The sequence below is a fragment of the Sebastes umbrosus genome, chromosome 3 (assembly GCF_015220745.1).
Source record: "Sebastes umbrosus isolate fSebUmb1 chromosome 3, fSebUmb1.pri, whole genome shotgun sequence".
In the NCBI taxonomy this organism is placed as follows: Eukaryota; Metazoa; Chordata; class Actinopteri; order Perciformes; family Sebastidae; genus Sebastes; species Sebastes umbrosus.
The window spans coordinates 10,187,363-10,203,637 of NC_051271.1; the positions used below are offsets into that span (position 1 = coordinate 10,187,363).

The 16,275-nt window shown below is 40.1% G+C and overlaps 1 protein-coding gene across 1 annotated transcript in view; it reads left to right on the plus strand.

The window, feature by feature from the left end:
- Nucleotides 1–3,728: 3,728 nt before the first annotated feature.
- The window catches only part of grin2bb (glutamate receptor, ionotropic, N-methyl D-aspartate 2B, genome duplicate b), a 122,012-nt gene continuing 109,465 nt past the window's right edge, over nucleotides 3,729–16,275 (plus strand). Inside the window, exons 1-3 of the mRNA XM_037763870.1 lie at nucleotides 3,729–3,884; nucleotides 6,315–7,099; nucleotides 12,237–12,970. Coding sequence (XP_037619798.1) covers nucleotides 12,962–12,970 — 9 coding nt within the window. The 5' untranslated portion in view covers nucleotides 3,729–3,884; nucleotides 6,315–7,099; nucleotides 12,237–12,961. The remainder of the gene's footprint in view (nucleotides 3,885–6,314; nucleotides 7,100–12,236; nucleotides 12,971–16,275) is intronic.

Sequence of the window (16,275 nt, forward strand, 5' to 3'; positions counted from 1 at the left end):
GTCTTGGCTTACTGATTTTGTGACAAATTTCATCTTCTGTTTTCAGTTCGTAGCTATTCACTGCAATTATACACACCACTAATCTACAACCTTGAATACAACAGAGCCCCACAGAGACATTGGCACTTTGGTAACCGGATACAGAGATGTCTGTGACAGAAGTCCCATGTTTTACTACTTCCAAATGGATATACAGTACTTTGTACAGAAGAACTGAAGGCTTTTTATTCCCCTTGCATGGTGATCCAGATAATTGAGCTGATCTGCTGCAGCCTTGTTTTCCTCCGGAATCTCAAAGCTGCTCTACATATCTGGCAGCCAATTATGAACCGCAGAACTGCCAACACTGGTAGTTACAATTAAAGGTCCCTGTGGAGTTTTAGACTGTAGTGGTTCTATGGAGTTCTTCTAGGAGTGGTTTCCCTGTTTGTTTACTTTTTACATGCGCATGAGGACTCCCGTGCAATCACGACTTGATACACAGTCCTACCAATGGTGACCAATGCGCCAGCAAAGACAGGGAAGAAGACTACAAGCTGGTAAACATGTAAACAATGGTTAAAGATTCTCTATTCTACTCAACTCGTTACATACTGACCCTTTGTCAGACCCCTCAGCGTCACTTTTCGGTCGCAGTAAACACATGCTTAACATTGTGAATTAAACAAAAACACTTGCTTAAGTTTAGATAACAAAACCACTTAGTTAGGTTTAGGAAAAATAACATGGTTGGGCTTAAAATTACTTCGTTATTACAGTGTAAATGTGACTTTACGTGAACACGGGACAAGAACAAAAAGCTGATTGTAAAGTGAAAGTGAAATGTAACACATGGGACACAATCAGCGGTCTCCTGGATGAAAGCCTTGTGTTTGTTGGGCCCATCCACCTCCACTCCCGCCTCCCGGTGTGTCTCTTTCCCTCCTTAAACTATGTCACCGCAGCCCTTTGCCTGTGCGTTAACTATTGCAGCGGCTGGATTTACATTGTGGTTAATGGATAGCCTGTTGCGTCTAATACCGCCACGAAAGGGTGCCTTGTGCGGCGGTATCGAACGCCGACGGCCGTGACAAGACGTCAGTATTTGACGCCCTGCATGGGAATGAGAACAGGCTGGGAATTCAGAGCATTTCTATGGCCTCTGCACGGCTCTCAACATGGTGACGGCTGCTAACAGTGGTGACAGAGATAACAGTGTTTGCCTGAGGGGGGACCAGAGGGTGGTTGCTACGCTTCCGTGACGAAGTCGTTTGGGACGGCGTTATCAGCTGAGCTAGCCAGAGGGGCACACTCACATGCACTAGCATGCACTAAAACGCATGCGTGGCCGGCCTAGCGCTGTCAACAAAGCACAGAGAAGCTCGGATTACAATACACACAGAGGGAGAGCGACTTCGTTCTCTGCTCAGATAGACATTACTCCTCTATATCTTTAAATAGCAAATAGTTGTTTGTTGCTATATTAATGCTCTGTATGTTGAATTTAGCACCGTTAAAAAATGTAATTTGCAAATGTTTTATGAGCACTTGACATGTTTGTTTGATATCAACAAGACAAACAATATGTTTTGGTGAGAAACACTCAATGTAAACATGACTTGCTTGTTCACAATAAAAACGCTACAGGCCCCCTTTAACTACTGTTCTCATCTTTTAATTTGCTGCACACAGACCACAAGAGGACGTCAGTGTCTAGCATACTGGTGCACATCTCATTTGTTGCTTCAACTGCAGAAGCAGGGGAGAATGCAAGCACATTGTTAAGCATGAAATCAAACAAATCTGCAGAACTCATACTAAAAGCCAAATACCCAGATAGCCCTTCCTTTCGTGGTCAATATTGTACTGCAAAGTACATGGATAGTAATTTAACTATAACAAATAGCTCTGACTTTTACAGTCAACATTCTACTAGTTGAATAAAGTATAGTTATATAAGAGCGTTCAAAGATTTTCCTTAATGTGGATCTACAGAAAAGTTCATTAGGTCACCAAAATCAAAAGGACCATTCATGTTGAATGTGCATGAATGTGCACAGCAAATACACATGCTCATGGACAACAGGTAGGATGATACAGTCCTTTGAAAAGCAAAAGGTAGACCTGATAGTGGCGCAAGCACAGAAAACATGTTCAATTGACAATTTAGAGTTTGGTCTGACGGTGGTGCTGAAGCAACAACATTGTGTCCCCAATATTTAAACATGTTATATATTGGGGCACATCATCCTGACCTGAATCTGTCAGGAGGATCGCCAGGAGTCATGAGAAACAGATGGAACCACTGGCAGCACTAGCTCAGGGGGGTGGGGGTGGTGGTGGCCTGATAATACATAGAAGGGTCAATGAAGATCATCACACAGCCCCAACAAAACCAACGGACAAACTGGGAGCCCTGGTGAGAACCTGGTTTAGGGGAAGATTGGGAAGTGGTGCAACACGGACTGTGGTAAAGTTACAGGATCTAACAGAGAGAGAGACTCTGAGGGGGCAACACAATTTGAGGGACCTGTCGAAGCCTAGAGGATCTGAGCTGGTAGGTAACAGAGAAGTTCAGTTCCTGTTATTGACGAGTTGAAGTGCATTAGACCAAGCCGACAATAAAGCAGAGTCAACTGGGTAGCAAGGGAGAAAGGGCCACCTGGAGGACTGCCAGGGGTGGCCAACTGGATGATTGACAGTGCAACCTACAGTAAGGCTATGGAGTGGTTGGTACCCAAAGTGCTTTACGTTAACATCAAGAAATAACAGGAATAAAAACACAACATATCGTAAAATCATAAAAGGGGACATAAAAAGCACAGGAAAAATGTCAGAGCGCTACTAGGTATTAAAAGCCAATCTAAATAAAAAAGTCTTGAGCTTAGATTTAAAAAGCACTAGGTCAGTGACAGTGTGTATATCAGGGGGTAACTTGTTCCATAGTTTAGGAGCAGCGACAGCAAAAGCACGATCACCCCACAGCTTATACCTCGACCTTGGGACTTCTAAAAAAAGTTTACCCGATGACTGCAAAGCCCCGTTATGCTCGCGGAGAGTTAAAATCTCGGACAAATAATGTGGGGCGAGGCCGTTAATGGCTTTAAAAACAAACATCAAGAGCTTAAAATCGATTCGATCGAAAGCGAACTGGAAGCCAATGGAGCGAGTAAAGTACGGGGGGATGCGTTCACGTCTGGAAGTGTTGATGGTGAGAGGGTTTAGTTCAGTTTTAATGATAGATTCTAGATCTAATCATTAATCAGACACGAATGAAATAATGAAATAAAAATAATTTCTCATTCGAAAGCCTTTTTGACAGTTGTAATAATAATATTTAGTTATAATAATAATTTTAAGACGAAAATTACATTTAATTAAAATATATTAATAATAATTTGATGATGTTTATATCTGTTGTAAATTTTATTTCAATAACAGATTTATAATAACTTTTTTAAAAGTGTAAAGTTATGAATTGATTGTAAACTCTATTTATTCTGGTGTCAGCTCCACAGAAGCATCAAATGTTTTCAGAAACATCTTGTAGTGTTGTTAGCTGTTTAGCTGTTTGTGACCCAGCAGCCATGTGGAGATCAGTAGAGGAGAAGCCCCGCCCACCAGCCGGAGCTCAGCCAATAGGAACTCTCTCTCTCTCTCTCTCTGAAATGACCTGTGATTGGTCAATGTCTCCCGTCACGGGCTAGATGTTAGCGATACGTCACTAACGTCTCCAGCAGCAACGGCTCTGCCCACTAACTGTCACTTTCAGCTCAGTTTGTTCTACAAGTTAACAGCTCTAGCTGGCTTATTTTCATCATTTTGGGATGTGTTAGGTGGAAAACTGGATCATGCTGAGTGTCCAACAGAACCGCATCGTCGTTCAAGACCATTAACAACACAAAGTAAGTCTGTTTTGCACGTGTGTCTAACCTCTAACGTAACCTAACGGTACTTCTTAGTGATGGGAATTCCGTCTCTTTTTGGTGATCCAGATCATTTGGCTCAGCTCACCAAGAAGAGCCGGCTCTTTCGGCTCCCAAACGGCTCTTCCTATTAACACTTCTGCCTTTTATAATTCAGCCAAATTTAGCGCTGTTTTGACCTATGATTAGTATGTGTGCACATATATCACTTAAATTATTCAATATAATTATACTAAACCTTATAATTTCCAGAATACCATAATTTTACATGCTGTATTGTTTCCGACTGTCACTCATCTTGTCTGCTATTCGCACACTGCAATCCTCTCTCTCTTTCTCTCCTCCTCTCCCTCCTGCTCTTTACCTGTAGACCGTCAGCTCGCCGCGCAACCCCCGCCCCTCCCTGCTTGATGGTGATGATCCTTGTCTGTCATCACCTGATTGGTTGCACGGACGTCATTAACACAACATTCAGTCACAGTCAGTGCATGGAGTGCCCGTGGTGCGGAGAAGATTGTCCTATCATTCTGCCTTGAATTAATAAAACCCCCCCCCCAAAAAAAACGACTCTCGGACGGGAGCCGGCTCTTATCGTTCACTTAAAAGAGCTGGCTCTTTGAACCGGCTCGTTCGCGACGACACATCACTACTACTTCTAACAGTTAGCTAGCTAATTGTGAAAAGTTGAAAGCTAACTTAGCAAGTAGCTAGTTAGCTTGTACAAACTACAAAGCGTTTGTTTATATTTCGGTTCAACAAACAATACAATTCTGTGACATTTGATTTAATTAAGGAGTATTAAGTAATTTTAGCATTTCAACCAATCTTGTAACTTATTGTCACAGCGGAAAGGTTCACTAAAGATGGTGTAACGTTATTTATGATATCTAACGTTAACGTCAACCGGAAGTGATGAACCTGTGTGACGTCAGTTAACGTTACTTCAATAAAACTATTAGGTTAGTACCACGATGAAAACATACTGACAAATAAAACTACTGCGTTCAAATGTTCAGAAGTACATACATATTAGCAGAAAAATGCACTGAAAGTATAAAAAATATATTTGTTATGCAGAATTGTCCCTTTTGCCTTTGGTAAGTTGTCTTGTCTTGTCTTATCTTGTCTTGTCTTGACTTTTCTTGACTTGTCTTGTCTTGTCTTGACTTTTCTTGACTTTTCTTGTCTTGACTTGTCTTGTCTTGACTTTTCTTGACTTTTCTTGTCTTGACTTGTCTTGTCCTGACTTGTCTTGACTTGTCTTGACTTTTCTTTTCTTGTTTTGTCTTGTCTTGTCTTGTCTTGTCTTTTCTTATCTTGTCTTGTCTTGTCTTGTCTTGTCTTGACTTTTCTTGACTTGTCTTGTCTTGTCTTGACTTTTCTTGACTTTTCTTGTCTTGACTTGTCTTGTCCTGACTTGTCTTGACTTGTCTTGACTTTTCTTTTCTTGTTTTGTCTTGTCTTGTCTTGTCTTTTCTTATCTTGTCTTGACTTTTCTTGACTTGTCTTGTCTTTTCTTATCTTGTCTTGTCTTGTCTTGTCTTGACTTTTCTTGACTTGTCTTGTCTTTTCTTATCTTGTCTTGTCTTGTCTTGTCTTGTCTTGTCTTGACTTTTCTTGACTTGTCTTGTCTTGTCTTGTCTTCTCTTGACTTTTCTTGACTTTTCTTGTCTTGTCTTGTCTTGTCTTGACTTTTCTTGACTTTTCTTGTCTTGACTTGTCTTGTCTTGTCTTAAGTTTATAATTAAATTGAGAGCATAACATTATTTATCTAGCTCTTAATGTTGCTAAATTTGCTCTGGAAGTGCACCAGATTGAAGCATTTAACTTTAAAAAGTAGCCAACAAAAGAGTAGGGTGAATATTCCTGTATTTTTTCATATTGCAATATTTATAGCAGAAAAAATATATTGCAATGTCAGTTTTTTCCAACATCGTGCAGCCTTTATTTTTTACATAATATAATAATATGTAGCATGGAAGTGAAAGCAGTGCTCTCTTTATTTTAATGTGAAAGCTCAATAAAAAATATGTTGTCGCTAAAATGAATAAATAATCATGATAAATAATCGTGATATCAATATTGATCAAAATAATTAGCATTTTGACCATAAGCGTGCAGCCCTACTGCCTTTTAGGTAAATGTATTGTTTGCAGAGATGCTATTCCTAAATTGATAATCTCTAATTAAACCTCCTTTTTATTTTCATCTATGAGCACAGTGTAACAACAGAGGGAGCCATTGCTTTCTCTGTAGAAACACTTTTCTTGACAATTGTTGCAGCAGCCCTTCTTTACTGTAGCATCTCTCCAATTTACAATCCTATAGAGGGACCCACCTCCACATCCCTCTCTCTCTCTCTCTCTCTCTCTCTCTCTCTCTCTCTCTCTCTCTCTCTCTCTCTCAGAGGGGGAGGAGAGCGAATGTGTGCAGTTGGAGTTGTGCTCTGCGCTCTATGCCAGCCAGAGGTGTGTTTTCGGCTCCACTCTCAGTATCTCTGGGTAGCAGCACCCCACCGTGCAGCCAGCCTGAGTGCCATGTCTAACAGCTGTGTTGGCAAAGGGTTACAGCTCATCTGAAGGGGAAGGTAGCACCTTGCTTTGAGGAGGACAGAAGATAAAAGAAGACTGACCAGTTGCAGAGAGAGGGGGGATATAACTGACAATCCCCCCCTCGCATCACTAAACAGAGCAAAAACGGAAGGCTTTGGAGTATTCAATTTTTTCTTTCGTTTTATATTTTTCTTATTCCTCATCGCGCTGCTGGGAGGTGCTTCATCTTTTCATATAGTCTCTCTCTCCGTCATTTGCCTCCTCATCTATTTCTCCATCTACCTGGTGTATAATTTCCTCTATCTATGAGTGAGAGGAAGGAGGAAGGAGTTTTGATTTCATTTTTTGTCCTTTCTTTCCTTCTCTACACTCTTCCCTCCCTTTCACCAAACCATATCATACCTGTCAGTCCCTCCTTGCCATCTCATTTCTAGCTGCTGCCATCAGTTCATTATTCCCCACCCTACGCCTCTTTCTGTCTCTAAAGTCTGATGTTATATGAACTTGGATGAATTTTCTTCAAAGACAACTAAAAAACTCCTCATGAATGACTCTTTTTTTTCCCTTTTCCTTCTCTTTTGGTCCCTCCACACCCATTTTCTTTGCATCACACTCTTGCGGGATTCTTAAATGTTACTCTAGGTAGGTTAACTATCGTTTAGTGTCTGTCCATCTGTCTGTCTGTGTGTATTTGTGTGTGCTTTACGTATACATAAAACACACATTAACACACACATGCACTCGCACACTAAACTATGCCTAAAACAACAGTGAGTCGATATCGGTCTGGTCTCGCACCGTTTTCACACCCTCCTCCTCATCTCGTTCTTCTCATCATGGCAAAGTGCGCCCATTTTTAATTGTTGTCTCTGAGAAATCTTTTTCATGTGTGTACATGTCATGCCCCCTTTTTACATTTAATAAAGAGATCAATTTGTTTTGCAACCTGTTGTGAATTAACAAGAGAAAAAAAAATGTTGTCCTAAGGGAGAATGAGATTCATTTCTTGTCACTTTGGCATCCTTTAATGTTTGATTATAATTTGGCAAAGTTGGGAATATTCAGTCTAAATGATACTCTCTTTATGCTATTTATTGAGCTGCATTCAAAGTTGGGAGCTGATGGCCATCTCAAGTCATCAAGAGTGCATCCCATTTCATGCTTGATTTGTGCTTATTTTCATTCTGCCATTAGTCCTCATACAACCTCACCCTGTACACAATCTTAAAACCTTAAATTATCATCAAAATATTTATCAGAATTGAATCCTTCCGCATGTTTTCAATTTCCCCTTCCCTCGCCTCGATTGGTTTTCATCCAGAACTGGCCATTTTTCATTTCTGAAGCTCGTTCCCTTTCCACTTGTCTTCATTCTCATCCTCTTGTCAGGCAAGAGAGACCGGTTGGCATTAGTTGGATGTTGAACGGTGGATTAAGTGGGTAATGCCTTGCGGTGGATTTGAGGTGCAATAGACGATGTGCAGGTTGTAAGATAGAGACAGACTGATAGACAGATAAAAATAGATAGAAGTTATTATCCCATATCATCACTCTACCTTTCTCTTTCCCTCTGTCACATTTCCCTTCTTTCTTTACGTTGTGTTTGATGCTTCGTCTCTTCTTCTCACTGCCACACCGTTTTGGGAGCGCTGTTTTAAAAGCATTACCTACATTAACTGCTAGAAGTTTTTAGCCTATTTATATCCACGGACATCTACCTGTGCACTTAAGGTGAAATATTCCGCCCAGTAGCGTAGGCCCACACCAGCCACTTTAGGCTCCTTTTCCTCCCCCCTTTCTTATGGACTGATAAAGGGGCTTAATAAATACCTCTTTCTTTGATTGTTCTGAGAGTGGGATGTCGTCATGAAGGAATATGAAGGACCACTCGTTTTGCTCTGTCTTTGCTTTTGTGTCTCAACTCTGCTCCTCTGTAAAACATCTCCACTACAGTCTATAAATTATGTGTTACAGAAAAGAGTTAATTAGGTGAGTAGTGAATTAATATAGCACTCACTTCTTCCTCGCAACTGAGTGTATGCACATGCATGAACATGAATGTGCGAGACTACAGCTAATCGAGTGTGCATGTGTGTGTGTGTGTGTGTGTGTGTGTGTGTGTGTGTGTGTGTGTGTGTGTGTGTGTGTGTGTGTGCGCGCGTGTGTGCATTTGAATGTCTGCATGATCCTGATGGAAATGTATTGTGCATGAACTTTAATCAGCAGGTTCTCTGTGAAGGGTATTCTTATATTTTTCCACCACATTTGCTTGTGCTGCTAAACCTTTCTTCACCCTGCTATGACTAATTGGTTGTTTATCAGACCATGCCTTTGATCTTTATCCATTTTCTATATACGTACTCTTCTATCTAAGAATTTCACGCATTATCACTCCTCTCAATAGGGATTTTGAGCAACAGAGATTTCCCCCACTCAAGGACGATTCCTTATTCACGGCAGAAACCGGCTCAAAATACTCTTGTTAATTTGGTTGACTCTCTCCTCATCGGCTTACACCAGTTGACTCACTCAATTAGTCCAGTGCAGTGTGCAGGTGCATGCATTTACATTCATTTTAGCCCTTTTCCCCCTCCTTATTGTGCACTTTAGTTGGTTGAGGTTTGTTAACCAATGCTTTGTGGATGCCCTCCTCCTCCTCCTCTTCCTCCTCCTACTCCTCCTCCTCCATCGTATTTCTTCTTTTCTCCTGCTCGATGGATCTGCAACAGATCTCTAAAAATGACCAGATCTCTGGAAATGAATCACATATAATCTAATGTGACTCATACACCAGCGTTACTGTATCAGACTCTTCAGCATGACCTTAATGAGAACACTGTACACTATAGATGACATACTTAGGCTGCATTTCTCAGAGTGCATCATATATTGGATAAGTGAGCCAATGCTGTGTTTAGCTTTTCTACAACCAGATGTCTTATTATGTTGATTGACTAGCTAATCAGCTAAATAGCTACTTAATAACGGCGTAATTATCCTAAAGATGATTAGACAAAACGAGAACAAACTGTTTACACATAAAAAGCAAATCATTATACATTAACCAAACTGAAGTATGACTCCTCAAAATCTTTGTAAATTAGTTGATTCCCGTCAGTCAGGACTTGACCTTAACAACACAAAATACTCCAGTGTCGAAAGACATTTGCGTCATTAAGCTGTCACTTATTTAAAAATATGCAAACTTAAAACATAACTATGGCGGCTTCCTCTTAAATATTCACCATTAACAGAGTGAAAGAGTTGGCCCCCTGCACTAAAAGTTTCAAGTAGATTTTAACGCAGCGTCTTTAAGCCCAAACAGTCTAAATGATTTAGGACATCTTTAAAAAGAGTGGTGTGATGTTGCCTCGATGTGAGCACACAGTAGTTTAAAATATAAAGGCTTAAAAGGGCATGCTCACCTCTTGGGTTTCAGGCTAATGAAGGATTTATGTTCAAAAGAGGACTCATTAAGACTGCGTTAAGATTGTGGAGATCTTTAGATACTGAGCACATCAAGAACGAACATGTTCGTTGATTTCACATCAAAACGTCGGTGTCCATAAAGGAAACGTTGTACCGAAACATAGAAGGAAGTATATTTGTTTAATTTGCACGAAGAATTTAGCAGTAGGAAGTAAAAGTAAGGAGTAACACACATACACACATTAAAACCTTTGCTTCAGTAAAAATGTCTTCTGGAAAAACTCGCACCAAATAACATTATTCAACATTTTGAAAAGCTGTTGATTCGTAAACCTAGCGAGGGAACTCAACAAACAAACAAGCCTTATTCGGTTGTTCTCGGCTGTGGTTTATTTAAGGAAATACTGTATTATTCTGCATGAGTCAAGCTATCAGTGTCATTTTAATACTACTTTGAGAGTCGGAGATAATTAGACTTTGAAGGAGTCAGAGAGAGAAAGATGGATTTTAGTAAATAAAATTTGTTGAATGAATAATTCATTACACTGCCAGACAGGATTAAAATTCTACACATGCAGATATCCTCTGACAATTTTCCTAAGGCTAAATTGTGTTTACCTACATATCCGACTTCCTCAAAATATACAGATAAACACACACGCACACAGATGCAGACATATCCCTGTGAGCATATACACGTTAAAATGATCTGTTAAAGACTTAAAGGATGAAATATTACACAGAACATACATTACTGTGGCTGCAACTAACAATTATTTCCGTTATTGATTAATCTGATGATTGTTTTCTCTTTTAATTAATTTTGTGGTCTATAAAATATCAGAAAATAGAGAAAAATGTCTGTCACAATATCCCAGAGTTCAAGGTGACGTCTTAAAATGTTTTCTTTTCTCCGACCAATAGTCCAAAACCTGAAAACTGAACTGACTATTGTAGAAGTCTAATATCACCAGCAAATATTCACCTCTGAGACGATGGAACCAGAAAATTAAGGAAAAATTACTTAAATAATCAAATATCAAAATAGTTGCTGTTTAATTTTCTGCCGATTGACTGATCAATTTATCAACTCAACATTTCGGCTCCATGAGAGAGATTACAGTGCCAGACCAAAGTTATTTTCACTTACCACAGAAAGTCCTGAAATGTTTGATAACATAGCAAATATAAAGTTGCCTAATTCTACTTCCTACCTCTGTTAAATTGTGAAATCCATTTATACTTTAATAGCATCCGATTTTAACTTAATAATAACAAATTATATGTATTCTTTACACTCAAGTTGTTTTTTTCCACATTGGATTAAATTCCATAAACTTTTTTTAATCTAGGGACCCAAAATTGTAACTACCTTAATATATACATTAGCCTACTATCAATAAACGCACAAATATTGATTAAAGTACGCAAATTTAAATATCTTGCATGTCAAACCTTGTGCGATGATTAACTTAAAGGGAAAAATCCTAGAAAAAAGTGTCCCAGTAACACATAATATAAGCTGATACCAGTGCAAGGGGAGGGCCATATTTTGAAATCTGTGAAAGTAGATTGAGTGGAGTGGATAAAATCGATCACAGTGTATGTGATTATATATTGTGATATTGATATATATTTATTGTGACACAGTAAATTATCCGAAAATTAAAGGGATGCAGATTTTCTACTGGCTTTGTATCGTTGTGATGTGCTATGTGCAAATGAAAGTTGTTCGTCGTGATGTTCGTCTTCCATCCGCTCATTGGCCATCGAGAGTCCGCCAGATGACGTGAAACAGGTCATTCTGCGTCATCTGGCGGGCTTTTGCCGGCAGGTGAGCGGGGAACTCCGCATTGCAACGATACCAAGCCAGTTAAAAATCTGCAAAGTTTCTCTTTTAAATTGAGAAACAGTTTAACATCACATCAAATCATATAAAAAGCCAATTAAGCTAATAAACGCAGTTGTTCTCCTTATATTGCAACAAGTGTTCCAATATAACTAGAGATATTAAAGAAGAATATTTTCATATAAACAGTATGGCAAAAATCTCACTTTGAGTCAGCCACATAGTTTAAGAAACAGTAGATTAAAGCAATGATAAAACAAAAGCGCAGTGAGCATCTCCAATGAAGAAAATAGCACAGTGATATTACTAGGCAACAGCATTCAACACATTGAGATTGCAGTGAAAGGGGGCATGTAGACACAGCGGCTTGACTGAGTTAAGCCTCGACCTCAGAGGCAATTGACTTGTGTATCCAGTGGCATTCAGCCTTCACCAGCAACACATCCATCCACAACCGTTCTCCGCCATCTGACTCTGTCCTTCTCTTCTTCTCCCCTTCAGACTGAGATAGAGGAGAGCGTGGAGCGGGCCGGAAAACTGATCATCATGACTGGCTAAAGCAAGGCGAAGGCAAGAAAGCCAAAGAAGAGGAAGGAAGGGAGGGAAGAAGAAGAGGAGTACGTACACACCCACTGCTGCACATCTCCTCATCTCCACGGCAACTGTGTTCACACGCTCGCAGACTTCTGGGAGGAGACCTTGGCGAGCTGCATCACCAGCGTTGGAGGAAGGGGAAAGAGAGTCGGATGGAAAGAGACGAATGAAAGCGCGTCCCTTCATCACTCACCATCTATCATCTTTTAGTTTCTTTTATTGAGTTCACACGCACGCTGACATTTTGAGTTGATGGTCGACTTTTAAAGTCTTATAAGATCTGAGTCAAAATCCTATTTCAACCAGGTTAGAACAGCAGATTAATCTTTTTTTTTTACCTCTTTAGATGTAAAAATCATTGTTTCTTAGCAATTAAGTGTCCTTTGTACATATTATTACACTTTTAAAAACAGTCATCTTCACCCCTGCCACTTCCCCACACTGATAACTCCCCAACATCGCCCACCTCAACCCAAGAACGCTCACCCCTCGCCCTGCAAGATACCCACCTCAGTCTTCTGTGACTTCATCTGTCTACCATCCCTTCATCCGAGGCTATGAGAGGAGGAGTCGAATCCCAGATCACTCCATCATGCCAGTTCTGAAGAGTAGAGAGGAGATCCGGGCTGGCAATGTTCAAGGTAGGCCAGTGATTCCAGTAATCGATTGTATTTGTGTGTCCTGAAATGGCTGGCTGTCAGTCGTTTTAAATATTTAATCACATGATTGTCCATGATTAATCGCGATTAATTGCACATTTTTTATCTGTTCAAAATGTACCTTAAAAGGAGATTTATCAAGTATTTAATACTCTTATCAACATGGGAGTGGGCAAATATAATTGCTTTATGCAAACGTATTTATATATTTATTATTGGAAATCAATTAACAACACAAAACAATGACAAATATTGTCCAGAAACCCTCACAGGTACTGCATTCAGCATAAAAAATATGCTCAAATCATAACATGGCAAACTCAAGCCCAACAGGCAACAACAGCTGTCAGTGTGTCAGTATGCTGACTTGACTATGACTTGCCCCAAAACTGCATGTGATTATCATAAAGTGGGTATGTCTATAAAGGGGAGACTTGTGGGTACCCAGAGAACCCATTTTCATTCACATATCTTGAGGTCAGAGGTCAAGGGACCCCTTTGAAAATGGCCATGCCAGTTTTTCCTCACCAAAATTTAGCGTGTGTTATTGGTTGGTATCATTGGAATCTCTAGGTTTTCTAGTTTCATATGATACCAGTATCTTCACTCTAGCTTTAAAACTGAGACCGCTACAACCTCCGGCGTTATTATTGCGTTAACTTTGACAGCCCTACATGAAACGCTTACCCCCCAAAATCCACTCACTTTTTATTTGCTGATGTGGATTTCAGCTGAATTTTTGCTAAAAAAATCTTGTATTAAAAATGGTCCTAACTGGGGCTATTATAGACAGTTTTTGATTAATCAATTTAGTCTATAAAACGCCAGAAAATAGTGAAAAATGCCTTTCACAGTAGCCTAGAGTCCAAGGTGACATCTTCAAATTGCTTGTTGGTGAATTGATGGAATTTCTGCTTGATAATCGATTATCAAAATTGCCTAATATTTTTCTGACAACTGACTGATCGATCGATTAATTGACTAATCGTTTCAGCTCTAGTCCTTACTGTGTCCTAGAATCTGAAATATTACAATATTCAACAGTTGTGTTTTGTTTCCTGTGTCCGTTAATTTGACTCTAATTTAACTGAAATCGTCCTCACTCGTGATAATTACAGGTCGCGTAAAAAATCAGAGGAGGTGGAAATAATTGGCTGAAACACATCTCCAGATGTTTAATGTTGGATATTAGATCATACAATATTTTGTAATTTGTGATGACACATCTGGTGCTTCTTCAGATAATAGCCTCAAGGATCTGCCTTATGGTTTGTTTTGATCAAATTATGGAATGACTGGGCTTTATTTTTCACATAACGGAAAATAAATAAAGCTGGGAGCAGTTCGCTGGACTGTACAATTTTGTGACAGTGATCCTGCACATCACTTCATAATCATATATTCTAGAAATTGGCTGTCAACAAAAACATTTTTCTTTTCAAGGATCTGTATTGGAATGATTTGTATTTATTGTTTTTTTTAAGTTTGTAAAAAAAAAATCAGTAAATTGTTTGACAAATAAAGCCCAGTATGTGCACACATCTTGTGCAGAAGCTCATGGCAGCTCTTGATTTTGAGCAAGACAAACGGAGGACAGGAACAAGAAGGATGAAGAACATTCATCGTGCTAAAGAAGAAAGGACAAATTGTCTTTTTTTTTTAGTCACACATTCTTTCTCGCAGTGCATTGCGAGGGAGCCCAGTGTTGAGATAACGGATAACGAGGCGCCAGCTTCAATAAGCCCATCAAAACGACGCGTTGTGCTGCTTCACAAGGGAAAACAGGTCCAGACAATAGTAACTGTATAAAGCAGAAGAATGGGGAAACTGGAGCCTATTTTATTGCTGAGCTTGTGCTCCTTTCAGCAGCCGCTCAGGAGTTTGACTGATAAAAGGCACATTTAAAAGTTGGAAGAGCGTGTAAAGATAATGGAAAGACTTGTCGAAGAGGAAAAGGGTACAAGAGAGGAGATAAAAGTAAAATCAGCTCAAAAGGAGAGTTTACACATGACATTAATGTGCACAGAATTAACTTTCAGACCAGTTTACAGACATTTTCATTGTGTGTTTGAACATTTTTGCTACAGAAAATGCTCAAAATCCCACGTTCTGTCACAGTGTCCTGCTGCTGCCAATGGAGCAAGTCCAGGATTTGTCTCTTGGTGGCATCGCGGATCCGATTCTTGGCAGGATTTTTTTTAGCTTTGGGTGAGACTAGTTAATGTTCGCAAATCTAAACTGAGCTTTTCCACATTTGCATTCACCGACTCATAGGATCTGATGTAACTATCTAATTATGATGCGCCTCTTTGTTGAAGCGTGACTTAGAGGAGGTGTGCGACAGCTGGTTATGTCCCTCCTTCGCAACACAACAGCTTCAACACTGAGTTAGACCTACTGCATTCAACGCCTCTCTCACATATGCTGCACACACACGCTGCACTCTACGGCTCCCGAATTCCTCACCACAATATTTCAATCTAAACTTCACCCTCCGCCTCGACAATTGGGTATTGGCTGACACTGCAGGCGTGAAATGGCTGCAATCTGAACTGTGTTTCTAGGGCAGATTTTCCATCTGAAAAAAAAGAGGGGAGAGAACATGACAGAGTGAGCAAGGGGTTAAGGCGTGGCAGACAGAAAAAGAGACAGACAGGCAAAGATCCAGGCGCAGGCGGTAAATCCAGAGGGAGCTTCACTGACAGTGGATGAAGGAGGCAGCTTTGTAGACAGATGTAGCTCTGAGTGCGTAAGCAACAAGGCCTAGGAGGGGCGTGTTGTTGCAGTGTCGTGATGCTGCATGTTTTTGGAGAGTGGGTTGGGTAGAGGGGATTACTGGAAAAGAGCGTTGGCTCTCTTGTCAGGCGGGCAGCACGGTCCCCGTTTTGATCGGTAGACCGTGGCGGCAGTGAATATATGGGCGTCGAGATGTTGACGCTGGGACTCACAGACAGCCGGCTGATTCAGTTTTGGATGCAAGCCTGATGTGACCAGCTTTACAAATGTTGATTGAGTCGTTGAAGGATTACAGGTGCTGAGCAGCCTGGTGTTGTTTATTGTTTACTCAGAGCCAGAGAGAGAGAGAGAGAGAGAGAGAGAGGGAGGGAGGGAGGGAGGGAGAGAAGTGCAAAGTAGTTACACAATGCCTCAGAAAAGCCTCGATCATCCATGCATTTTCAGATTTTTTTTAAAGAAATGATCCACGCAATACAATCTATAAAAAACAAGAATATAGTATCAACTCAGTTGTAACTAAAACTAATGTAATCTAAATCTTAAACAAGCTT